General features: G+C 41.3%; 1 protein-coding gene across 1 annotated transcript in view; it reads left to right on the top strand.

Annotated features, from left to right (window-relative positions):
- The window catches only part of LOC128346663 (transmembrane protease serine 12-like), a 32,100-nt gene extending 20,995 nt beyond the window's left edge, over positions 1–11,105 (top strand). Inside the window, exon 5 of the mRNA XM_053300184.1 lies at positions 10,307–11,105. Coding sequence (XP_053156159.1) covers positions 10,307–10,555 — 249 coding nt within the window. The 3' untranslated portion in view covers positions 10,556–11,105. The remainder of the gene's footprint in view (positions 1–10,306) is intronic.
- Positions 11,106–13,646: the final 2,541 nt, after the last annotated feature.

Here is a 13,646-nt window from a genome sequence, read left to right as displayed (position 1 = left end):
TGTGCAACGGGTGTGTCAGATGCCTCCATTTCATGACTCAACCATATGGGAAGCCATGTTGTGGCTGCTCTCACAATCCAATCAGAGTCTATGTAAATTGCTACAGGGACATCTGGGGGCTCAAATTCAAGAACGTCTATTGCAGCTTGTATTTCTGCTGCTTGCATGGAGTGGGGGCAAGCAGGGCCTTGAGGAACTTGTCCATCACTGACTCTTAACTGTTCTGTAACCTGTTTGGACTTCCCCCCGTTCATGGGAACACGACCCATCTGAGAACTAGGGATGAAATCCTGTCTTAAGGGCATTTTCTAGGTGCTTTCCCCATTTTGCTGGCCAATCTGAGGCTTTGGGGGTAGGCAGAGGATACGTGTGGAAGCTTTGGTAATAGGCATTCTTCAATGATTAAACCATAAGGGGCTGGTAAAGTGTGGGGTCCCTTCCTGAACACCCCTCTGTTAACCAGAGCTAAGGTCCACTGAGCATTGTGGGGTTTTTTAGACTTGACTGTCTTGGACGCGACCTGAAATAATGTATTTAATGAGAAAATGCTCTGTTCGAACTAAAACGGGAGAAGCACTGCTCCATTGAACTCAGCAACTGAGAGGCACATGTGATGACACACAACTTGCCTTCTGAATGCTGATTCAAGGTTGCTGCTCTGCTGATCTCTGAGGCTGTCAATTGAACCACAAAGTGGCACTCTGTGTTTGAGTGCACTAGAGCTGGGGCTTGACACAGGTCATGTTTTAAAGTGGCAGAGGTTTTCATTTGTTCGGTTCCCCACTCCCACTGGCAACCCTTCTTCAAGAGCTGATAGTTTATAGAGGACTTTGCCTTTGCTACAAAGTCCCCTATAAACTCACAAGAGAAGTTTAAGGTGCCGAGGAGAATTCCAAGGGAATGGACATCTATTCGGGCTGGGAGTTTAGAGATTGTCTCTACTCCCTGTAGGTCTGAGGACCTAACATCTTTGCTTAGGCTGATACCTAGATCTCTGAATTAATAGGACTTTTTGCCAATTTATCTTAAAACCAGTCTCCTGGCAATTTATGTTGAAAACCCTGCAAATTGTAGAGTTTGGAGCTAATTAAATAAGGGCGATTGGGTCTATATACTCTGAACAAAAAGCAAACATTAAGGTTAATGGAGAACTTACAGATTATTTTAGTATTCAAAAAGGTACTAGACAAGGTTGCCCCCTGTCTCCACTATTATTTATATTGGTCTTGGAAATTATGTGCAGGATGATAAGGGAAGAGACCAAAATACAAGGATTGTCAATAGGGACACAAAGATACAAACTAAGAGCCTTTGCAGATGATATAGTGTTGTTTTTACAAGATCCTTTAGAGTCAATTGATACATTATTGGAAATATTAGACTCATATGGGAATTTGGCAGGGTTCTATATAAATAAGGATAAGACAAAGGTATTAATTAAAAATATGAACAAAGAAGATATTGAAAAATTTGTCTTAAGATCTAGTTTCAATGTGGGGGGAAAGGTAAAATACCTAGGAGTTACGCTTACAACAAATAATGCCTTATTGTTTCAAAATAATTATATTAAAATCTGGAAGGAAATAAAGATAGACTTATGTAGATGGAAAAGATTGAATTTATCGTTAAGTGGAAGAATTTCTGTTATCAAAATGAATGTTCTTCCTAAAATGTTATATTTGTTCCAGACAATACCAATAATAAATACAATGTCAATTTTTGATCAATGGCATAAAGACGTAAAGAACTTTATTTGGCAGGGCAAAAAACCAAGAATAAATTTTAAAAATCTAACGGACGACAGGAAGAGAGGAGGGTTTGCGTTACCGAATTTTAAAGTATATTTTGAAGCAATATGCCTAAACTGGATGAAAGAATGGATTACATTAAAAAATCCAAGACTGTTAGATTTGGAAGGATTCGATATAAGATATGGTTGGCATGCATATCTATTTTATGATAAGGTAAAAGTAAATAAAGACTTCTTAAATCACTATGTTAGAAAAAGCTTATATATGGTATGGATGAAGAACAAACTTGTGTTAGAACCAAAAATTCCACTTTGGGTATCTCCACTGGAAGTTATATCTAGAAAACAGAAAAAATATGCAACAGACATGGCCTACGTATAGACAACTGCTTGTTCCCCAAGGTGCAAAATATGAACTTAAAAAATTAGATCTTATGCAGGATTGGAATATTTCTTGGTTTCAGTATCACCAGATTAGCACCTTATTCAAGCAAGATTGCAAAAAGGGTTTTAATCAATCCGAGTCAGAATTTGAACAACAGTTGTGTGACAAGGAAGACAAACTAGTTTTTAGGATGTATGATCTGTTATTATTGGAAGATACAAGAATGGAAGTAGTGAAAACTTCAATGATTAAATGGGCTCAGAATTTTGGTTACAATATAGACTTGGAGAAATGGGAAAAACTATGGATAGAAGACATGAAATACACTGCCTGTTCTAATTTAAAGGAAAATAATCTCAAGATGATGTACAGCTGGCATTTAACTCCTAAAAAGTTGGCTTTAATTTACAAGAACATGTCAAACAAATGTTGGAAGTGTAAAAAAAGAGGAGGGTTCCTATATACATTTATGGTGGACTTGTAATAAGTCTAAAGGCTATTGGGATTTAATATACAATGAGCTTAAGAAAGTTTTTAAAATGACTTTCCCTAAGAGCCCAGAAACAATACTATTAGGTATTGATAACAGTTCATTGCCTAGGAAATACTGGATCCTCTTTATGTATCTGACAGCAGCAGCAAGATTGACATTTGCATACAAATGGAAAGACATCCATTGCCCAAGTGAAGAGGTTTGGATACTTAAAGTGTTAGAGTTGGCAGAAATGGCAAAGCTAACAGCATTATTAAGAAATAAATTTGAACTATTTAAAAGGGAGTGGGACCCTCTTCTTATTTACCTAAAAACATATTATAAAATGGATTTCTATCAGGCTTTTGAGTGGTAACAAAAATGTTTTTAAAATGACCTAGAGCTTATTTTCGTACGATTTATCAGGAGGAGAACGATTAAATTACAGGCAAGACTTGTGTATTGTAACTGATACTTGGTCTAATGATGAGATGGAAGGCCTCGTGTCCCCCACCCCCTGTTCTTTTCTTCTTTCTTTCTTTCTTTCTTTCTTTTTTCTTTTTGTGTGTGCGTGTATGTATCTTATGTTGTGAAAAATTTAATAAAAAGTATTTTAAAAAAACAACAACAAAAACCAGTCTCTTGGATGACTTTGAGCATAGCTAGAGTGACATCTCTCTGCCATGTCACTTGTGGGGGTGTGAACAAGCACATCGTCGATATACAGTACAAGAACACATGGGGGTGATGAGGTGGATCAAGCTGTTCCCTCATATCCATTATGTATGCGTGGCAGATACTGGTAGAGGAGTGAAAACCTTAGGGGATACGGGTGATTGAAAATTGTTGACATCGGAACTTGAATGTGATTTTGCCAACACGCAGGTTTAAGTGGGATTGAAAAAAAGGCATTACTGATGTCAAGAATTGAATAATAGCGCTATCTGGTGGCAGTGGCAGCCAGGATCTCATTGTACTTTGTGACTACTGGGGCAAAAGGTGGGGTTACTTTGTTTAGGGCTCTATAGTCCACCATGAGCCTGTAGACAATGTTGTTGTACTTGAGTACGGGCCATATGGGGGCATTGCAGAGGCTCTGCATACATACCAGAACTCCCTGTTCTTCAAAGTATTTAATGGGGACACAGAGGGATTCCTCCATGGCTCAGGGATACCTGTACTGCAGCTACAGCTTTTGAGGCAGGGTATTGGGTCCTTTTGTGAGAATGGTCCTGTTCCCTTTGACTAAACCAACTTCTGTCTTACTCTTGGCCCGAACCACTGGTACAGCTTGCTGCCAAGAGTCTGTAGCTGACTCTGGAATGGGGAGTGGAGGTTTAATGGTTGCACATCTGTGAATAGCTGAAATGACAGAGGGGAGATTTACTCCCTGCCACAAAAGACCATTTGCCAGGTCAATTGTGAGATGGTAAGCCTGGGGGAAAGGGACTCCTAAGATTCCCTTCTCACTCCTTTGGTGGGCTGCACACCCTAAGAGGCATTTTAACTTTGAGGCTTGGAGGGGGACGTCCTGCACAATGGGTGCATTTCAAACCTCGACACCATAACCACTATGCTGAACTGAGCAGGAACAAACCAGGAATTGTCTTGGTATTTTTACTGAAGGAAAATAGGAAGCATACAGCATCAAGAATAGGCAAGCAGGCTGAAGTCCCTAACATATCAGTTTACAATTCTGAAGGGAGGGGAAGAGGAGACAGATGAGGAATTGGGGAATAGGGAGAGGGAGAAATTTAGGAGAAACATCCCATTCAAAACATTGCAGGAGTCAACCAATTGGCCAGATTGATTGAATCATCCTGGGTTTACCAGTAGTGCTGTAGTTTGTAGAGATGAAATTTGAGATGTGCAGAGTATTTGGGGAGCAAAGTGAAGCAGCTTATGTGTTGGAGAGAAGTGATCAAGGCAAGCTGTCTCAACCTACTCCTCTGGCTTCCCAGCCCCAGATCCAGAACAGTTATACCTTTGGTTCTCCTTTGATGCTTTTTTGGATCAGTCAGCTCTCAGGCCATCAGGTCAGTCTAATCCATGCTGGACATGTCAGTTCAGATGCACCCATATGCCCAAATTAAGAAGGATTCTGGCCCCGGTGTTATCATTCCTCTGCCACCCTGACTCCAACATGTCTCAGACCCTGGTTCCTTATCGCCCACACTACGTTGTTGTTTCAGGATGTCTCTGGTGCATGTTGTCAGTTAGAGTCTTCTGGCCTTGATGGATTCTTCCATAAACGTCAAAACAGTGTCGTCAATCTTCTGACCTCTTGGCCCATCTTAGCTATTGCCCACTGATGTAGAGGAGGGGAGTGAGGGTGAGGAAGGGAGCAGGGGTAGGAATTGTGGGGGGAGCTAAGCCATATAACTTCTCCTACATATAATTAAAGCATCCTACAGCCTTGCAAATCACAACAATAATACAAAAAGTGTCAGTTCCACTCTAATCTATAGGCTTTAACTGCAACATCTGTTGCTCTTAAACGTTCCTTTTACAAGTGAACGAAGCTCTTTACATGATCCGTGTGAAGAGCTTCAGGCGGGTCTGCAGGGATTGCGGGTTAGCTCAACCCTCCCTGCAGACCATCTCTTACCGTTTCCTGAGTGGGTGGATTGCCCGCCCGCCCAGACGTGCAACAGCTCTCCTGTGGGCCGCCTGTGGCTTGCCCAGAAACTCCGGGGACTGAGTGCAGGGAGCCCCAAATAATGCATTGCACAAGTGCACAGTGCATTATTGGGAGCCCCTCCCCCCCTTTTGCCTGCCATAGCTGCAAGCAGCTGCAGTGGACACATGCTTTAAAAAATGAGGTTACCAGAGCACTTTCTCTGTTAACCTCACTTAACTAGGGGGCTACATTGGCAGGCTTTCTGCCATGGGGCCACCGGGCTTGCCCCTGAGCCCAGTGGTTCTCGCAAGCATGCAAAACTGGGCTGAGCTCCTTTAGCCCAGTTTTGCACGCTTGTGAGGATAGCCTCAACATCTTCCATTTTGCCTAATTTGAGAGTACAGGAGACATAAACCACAATCTGGCAGTGAACAAGGCCATTCAGAAATTCCTCACAAGCCTATTATGCAAAAATGTTGAGGACAGCACTTTGCCTCCTTCTTGCCATGGTGCTTCATCCAGAGTCTTGCCACTTCTGCTCAAGGCTTGGAGAGAATATAGAACTGAACAATTAATACAGTATGAGTATGAGATAGTGGTTCACAAGGCATATAGTTTTATTAAAAGACATAGGAATATAGCTTTCAGTGTAGAAACATATAAAAGGACTTCAGTCCCATAGTGATATGAGAGAAGAGGCAACTGCATCAGGGGGAATGGGCCAGGGTTCATAACACCAATTTAAAAATCAAGTAGTAGATTCTCAAATGTGACATACCTTTTGCCTTGATTCTTGGATATTCCATAAGTTCCCCTGTGATTTTTGGATATTACTTCACTTTTCTGCTGTGATCGTCAGATGAGAGTACAACTTTGGCTAAAATTAAAAAATTCATTAAAAATCAAAGAATGGGCTGGTTTACTTAAAATTAAATGCGACAGGGTCCTGCCATTCTCAGCTACAAATTTCAGAGCTCTCTGCCCAGCCATTCCTGATTTATTTCTCTCTATTTCCCAATAGATTTATATGGGGATTTTTATCAGATTTCTGATTGGAAATTCAATACTGATACCAATATTTGGAAGAGTCCCAAATATTGATACTTTTCATATTGGATTGGATACAATCAGTTATTTTTGATTGTATATAGGACTAGCAACCTGATGTGTGTGATAGTGTTGTCAATTCATTTTTAGGAGAATGTAAATGTTGATTTAGCACACTTGTGATCGCATTTAATATTAGGGTTATTTTTACATGAGAGTTTGAAAATTAGTATTTTTAAAAATCAAATTTTAATTTAAAAAATCCATTTAAAAAACACAAACAATTATTTTTGTCCATCCTGCTGTGAGATACAACAAGCCAGATGTATGCCTGGAGATATAACCACATTCACAAAGGGAACTAATTTGACCTGTCTTTAGCTTTGATGGATAGGAAACGCTGGTATTGAATTTGCCCAAGGGCATGCTGTATCTTTGTTATGAACTGTGAACCATGATATGGTGTGGGAAACAAAGCAAAGGAAGCCACCTGTTATTTCCAGTTCAATGTGATAGAGAGGCATTGACAATCTAGGCCAGGGGTATCAAACTGTGGCCGTCCAGCTATTGTTGGCCTACAACTTCCATCAACCCCAGTCACAGTGGCCAGTAACCAGGGATGATGAGACTCCAGCTCACAGTTTGACACCCCGATCTAGAGTAGACCATGTTGTGAGAAAGTACAGCTACAAACAAATACCAATGGGTAGTTGTTGGCACTTCCTCCCCCAACATGTTCTATGTTGCTGCCATTGCCAGTTTCAGTAGCCCTATATACATGTTATGTTCAACGCTCATATGAGTATACAGTGTACACAGGTACAGATCTCTACAGAGGTACATTTATTCACACGGTATGCTGAGTGCAAGTATAGCAGTACGCTTTCTATCTCTATGTGCATTTGAGGAGCCTATACCTAGGTTCCCCTTTTAAATTAATGCAGGTACATCAGGGGCGGATCCAGGGTGGGGTACAAGGGTGCAGTTGCACCCCCTGTGAATTAATGTTGAATCTCTTGGAGACTGGCAGTAGCAGAATAAAAAAAGGGTTGACGTTTCTCCCAGCCCTGTTGGTTCTGCTGGAGTTGTATGCTTCTCCCCTGCTTGGTATTTGTATGTAACTGCAGAGCCGAAGAAGCTGACTGTTGGGCTGGGGGTCTCCCTCTAAGAAGGAAAGTAACACATTTTGTAACAAGTTGTTCTATTAAAAACTAATTAGCCTACTTTCCTTTCACTGCTTCTACAACTGGACTAAATTTGGTTCAAATCATGGTTCAGAAGTTAGATCTCTTGCACCTCAAATGTTCATGCATCCACCATCTTGGATCAGGGTGGATGACATTATTACAAACTATACCATTGAGCTGTCCTTGTGTGTCACTCACTACAACTGTATCAAATTTGGTTCAAATGGGTTAGACAGTCCTCAAGTTAGTGCGCTTGCACCTCAAATGTTCATGCATCCACCATCTTGGATCAAGGTGGATGACATCATCACAAACTACACCATTGGGATATCTCTATGTGTCCATACAGCTGTAGCAAATTTGGTTCAAATCAGTTAGACTGTCCACAAGTTAGTGCACTTGCACCTCAAAGGTTTATGTGTACGCCATCTTGAATTGGGTTGGATGACATTGTCACAATCTATGCCGTTGAGGTGCACCTATGTGTCCCTACAGCTGTAGCAAATTTGGTTCAAATCGGTTAAGCAGTTCACAAGTTAGCCCACTTGCACCTCAAAAGTTTACACATCCACCATCTTGGATCGGGATGGATGACATCATCACAAATTATGCCGTTGAGGTGTCCCTGTGTGTCCCTACAACTGTACCTGATTTGGTTCATATTGGTCCAGCATTGTGAAGTTGATAGTGGGGGACTCACGGACACACACACACACAACGCCAGGTGATCTCATAAGCCTACTGGAAAGTAGACTAAAAACCCAACCCTTTGCTGTTTGTTTTGTTTGTGTGTGATTTGTCCCCCTTGGTCAAGCTACTGTGTTGCTCTCCCCCCACCCCAACCCCCATGAACCGTGTGTGTGTGTGTGTTGTACATGTGAAAGAAGTCCCATCCAAGTATGCCCAAACTGTTCTAGTGCAAACTTGTAAGAAAAGCCCTCCCCATCTCAACAGTATACCTTCTTGTGAGGAAATTAGTCAGTGCAAAAAGTATTAAAACCTTTGAAAAGAATGAGAGGGGGGAGGGGGGAATTAGGGATGTGCACGGACCAGTCCGGAGGCCATGTTAGAGGCCTCCGGACCGGCCTGGAGCCGGCCAGTCCGGCGGTCCGGCACCAAGAGGGGGTCTCCCTTTAAGGGGGGGGTTAGAACTGACCACTCCCGCCGCTCTTCCCCCTCCGGCGCTGTAGTGTTAAGCGAAGTTTTGGGGGCAGCAGCGTTCCTTGCTGCCGCCCGTGCCCCCGTCATTGTTTGTAAAGCCTTCGTAAGTGCAGCACGCATGCGCGCGCTAGTAATGCCGTCAGGTAATGGCATTACTTCCCTAAGTGCCTGCCTGGAGGGGGTAATGGGCTAGATGAGGGATAACAAACTGAAACTGGATCCAAATAAGACAGAGGTACTGACTGTGGGGAGTCAGAACTCGGGAGATGGTTTAGATCTACCTAGATCAGGTTACACTTCCCCAGTAAGAACAAGAACATAGCTTGGGAGTGCTCCTGGATCCAAAACTCTCTCTGGTTTCTCAGGTTGAGGCTGCAGCCAGGGGCACTTTTTATCAGCTTCACTGATACATCAACTATTACTATTTTTGCAGGTTAAAGACCGAAAAACAATAGTATACATGCTAGTAACCTCCAGGCTTGACTACTGTAATGCACTCTACATGGACCTGCCTTTGTACATAGTCCAGAAATTACAATTGGTGCAGAATGCAGTAGCCAGTCTGGTCTCTGGGATAACCTGGAGACCATATAATGCAGATATTAAGTTATGTTTCCAAGCAAAATACAAAGTGCTGGTTATTACCTGTAAAGCCTTAACAGCTTGGGTCCCAGATATTTAAGAGAGCATCTTATTTGTCACAAATTCTCCCATCTGTAAAGAACATCTGGGGAGGTTAGGTTACGGCTACCATCAACTTGTCTGGTGGCTACTCAGGACCGGGCCCTCTCTGTGGCTGCTCTGGGGCTTTGGAATGCACTCCCTGTCAAAACCAGATCTTCTCCATCTCTGGCTGTTTTTAAAAAGTCCCTTAAGACACCCATTTTCTCTGGCTTTTAATTAAATTTAAATAGTCTTGTTTTATATCATAAAATTGTTTTAATCTCTTTATCCTGTTTTATTCTTGTGTTTTAACTGATGTACACCACCGAGGGATGCACATCAGGTGGTATATAAATATGATGGAAGGATGAATGAATACAATGCACTTCATCAGCCACCAGGTGTATGATTATTGCTTTTAGGTCAGCCACACCGTATTCCTTTCAGCCAAACTGCTGAAAAGTGAAATGTTGGTCTGTATCCTCAGAACTTTTGGTTTTGAAATATTCATTTTTCTTTGCTAGCAATGCATATCCTTAGTGAGTTGTATGGTCACACAAGCACCATGCTTGGGTGTGGGTTATCAATGCAATTCCCAAAGCAAAGTATACAATTATTTTAGGGTCCATGTTATGAGAAATGTCACTAACTGGACTTTTCTGAAGTAATGAGTTCTACTCAGCAATGGGATTTCTACTCAGCAGATAAGGTGAAGGTTTAAAAAAGATAAATGGAGACGTGCAGGCCCCAGACATGTATTTCTGGCAGCCAAATCACACTTTTAGGGAGACAGGAGAGAAGCAAAAATAACTGCCCTATCCCCTCCCTCCCACTTGGCAACGTTTTGGCTCAGCTCCAATGCAGCCTCTTTTGAGGAGACGGCTCCTTTTCTGCCCATCTAACACTGTGGAATATGTCAGCTAATATTTTCTTTTGGATATTAATGAAAGACAACTCAGACTTATTGGGTCTCTTCAAAATACCACGAGCAACAGTCAACTTGTCCATTTTTATATTCTAGGGAGACAGCGGTGGACCTCTGATGTGCTATTTCCCAAATGTCACCAAGTATTATGTGTTGGGAGTCACCAGTTTTGTCAGTTCTGAAGGCTGTTCCACACCAAAACGTCCAACAGTCTATATTGGTACAGCTAATTACAGAGACTGGATAGAGTCACATCTTGCCATTAACAAAAATAATGCTGCAAGCATTTCATATCTTTTTATCTTTTTGACTGTAGAGTGGGTAGCCTTGCATCTTGTTGTATGAAGAGGCAAAGTCTTACACTGTACCAAAAGTTTATCTTGCTTTTAAAATGTATTTTCCTGTTTGAACAAATAACTGCAGCAATATTTATTATTTTAGTAACTAAAATTGTATCTTCTAGAAGCCCAAACAACAGTTATGTATGTGTTTTACTGACTATAAATTGCGTGATGCTAATCTTATTCTTCAGCAAGCTAAACCAAGGGATCAAACATGGTTTAAGCCCAGTAATTTAGAATATGATAGAAATGTTTTTCCTCCAGCAAGAAGACAAGTGATTATTCTAAGGATAGTGGTTAACATACCACACAGTGAAACATTAGCAGTGGATCACCACCCACTCTGTTGAGTGTGTGTAGCTGAATGCAGATGTCATTTATAAATATTCTTATACAATATTTCTTGACCCCTTCAAACTGTTTTTCTAGAGAATATGTGTGAAGGTATATAGTAGTAGTAATAAGTTTGTTGTTGTAACTACTGGTTGTAACACAACTTACTTTTTTAAGGTTGAAATAAAACCCAATATACAATAAAATTCAGCAAATAATGATACAGTATTAGATAAGCTGAGATCAGCACTACACTTTGGAACAAAGCATAACAGATGTAAATTTCTTTCTACGTTTTAAGGAAAGCAAGACAAATGTGGCAACTTGGTAGAAGGGATGTGCACGAACCTGTTCGGAGACCTGTAAAAAGGCCTCCAAACAGGTTTGAACAGCTGGCAGTTTGGCTGGTTTGAAGGCGGCTGGGAAGACACCTTTAAGGGTGGGGTAGGGTGCACTCCCCCCTGCCCATGTTTTCCCCACTGGCGTTCTCTTAAAAACTGGTCCGGCGGGGGTGGCAGCGTACCTCCCTACTGCCCCATTCCCTCCTTAGTCCAAAAGTACCCAGTGTGTGTACACACGTCAGGCACACGTGCACGTCGTGCTCGCACGCACCAACTTGTGCATACACACAGGGTACTTCTGGTCACTTCTAGACCAAGGAGGGAATGGGGCGGAGTGCCGGTGGGGAAAATGTGGCTGGGGGTGGGGTAAGTGCACTCTCCCTTGCACTTAAAGGTATCTACCCCCCCGCCTTCGAACCAGCCCCACTGGTTCTGTGCACATCCCTACTTGGTAGCTAAAGTATAGGATCACATCTGCAAGAAGGTAAATCAGACATTCCACATCTGAGCCCTTGAATTTATCTATGATCTGTCTCAGTGTTTCCCCCCCTAATCAGCTTATAGAAGGGACAGTAAAAGACATAGTGTAGAGCAGGGATCCTCAACGTTGAGCCCCCAGATGTTACTGGACTTCAACTCCCATTATCCCCAACCAAAGGCCACTGGGTCTTGGGATTATGGTAGTTGAAGTCCACTAACATCTGGGGGCCCAACGTTGAGGATCCCTGGTGTAGAGTATCCTTCAATTGGCCAGCGCCGCAGGGACAGAGCTGCTGTTCCACAGGAAGTTTATGAAATCTCCCTTCAAGATATGTCATGGGCATAGTTTGAAAGCATAAGGTTGTAAAGGCCTTCCTCAGTGATATGTGGGTAAGACCAACCAGGTACCGCGAGAAGCTTCTAGGTTTCTTATTATAGCAGTAACAAATTGAAAACCTTGAGAGCTGTACTGCAGTGGCATCTGAGCTCTGCAAGCATACTGTTCAAGGAGCTGGTCTCTAATGTTTTCTTTACTCTAAGATCTAAGTTCCCCCACCGAGGGCAGGGAATACAACTCTAGGATGCAAGACAAGAATTTAGACCATTGATTCTATCGTAATGTGTTAAAAAAAAAAAAAAGATTTGGCTAAATGATGTTCTGGGAGACTGTCTAATTTATTGAAGTTAGGTATAGAAGTAAGAATTAATTCTTCAGGCATCAGTCATATAAAAACATAACGATATGTAGGTCCATAGTGTTTCCACCATGAGGTAGCTAGTACAAGATGCAGGCTTTCTAAGTTTGTAACTTCTTCAAATAAATCTTTACTTGTTTTAGACCTTAAGAGTTTTCCAAAGCAGTTTACATAGAGAAATAAACAAGATGGTTCCCTGTCCGTAAAGGGCTCACAATCTAAAAAGAAACTAAGATAGACACCAGCAACAGCTACTTTGATAAGGCCGGTTGCTTGCTCTGCCCCTGCTAAATAAAGAGAATCCCCACTATAACAAGGTGTCTCTCCTCTGTGGAGAATCCTCCTCTATGACCTCTGTTCTAATCAAACTGGGTTTCTCTGCTAAATAAGGGTTTGACTCAAATTCTCTCTAAAATATGCTGGTTCTCTAGTAGTAATAAAACACAGCATATTTGCATGAATCACCGTCCAGGACTGCATTCAAAGACCTTTTTTTTTTTTTTTGGAAATTCAGTTTTTATTAATTTTTAACAATAATAACCATTAACAATCATAATAAACACAAATGGACTTCCCGCGCACCTCCCTTCGTGAAATAACAACTATAAAGTTTACCCTTATAATATTAATAAAAACCACAAATTTAAACCTTTAAAATAATAATTAAAAAAGAACCATTAATCTACCCAACCTGCATTTCAAATTTCAAATCCTGCTGTAAGATCAATAGTAGGAAAATAATCCTTTAAATACAACAAAAAAGGTCTCCAATCTTCCTTGAAACGTTCTAAGCTTTGATCTCTTATCAATGTTGTAAGTTTTGTCATCTCTGCATATTCCAAAGTTTTTATCAGCCGGTCTTCTTTTGAAGGCAGTTCATTACTCTTCCATTTCTGTGCATATATTATTCTGGCCGCCGTAGATGCATACATGAAAAGAGTTATTTTTAGAAATTACTCCTTGTGTTATTCCTAGCAGGAAGGATTCTGGCTTCTTAGGAAATGTCACTTTAAATATTTTCTTTAATTCATTATATATCATGTCCCAATAGGCCTTAGCCTTCCCACAGGTCCACCACATATGGAAAAAAATACCTTCAGTATGCCCACACTTCCAACATTTCTTTGAAACATTTTTATACATTAATGCCAGTTTTTTTTGGTGTCAGATACCATCTATACATCATTTTATAATAATTTTCCTTCAAAGCATAGCAAGCAGTAAATTTTAAATCACTCTTCCATAA

Source organism: Hemicordylus capensis, chromosome 2 (assembly GCF_027244095.1).
Source record: "Hemicordylus capensis ecotype Gifberg chromosome 2, rHemCap1.1.pri, whole genome shotgun sequence".
In the NCBI taxonomy this organism is placed as follows: domain Eukaryota; kingdom Metazoa; phylum Chordata; class Lepidosauria; order Squamata; family Cordylidae; genus Hemicordylus; species Hemicordylus capensis.
The sequence above is the reverse complement of the archived record's forward strand: the minus strand, read 5'-3'. Positions and strand labels throughout refer to the sequence as shown.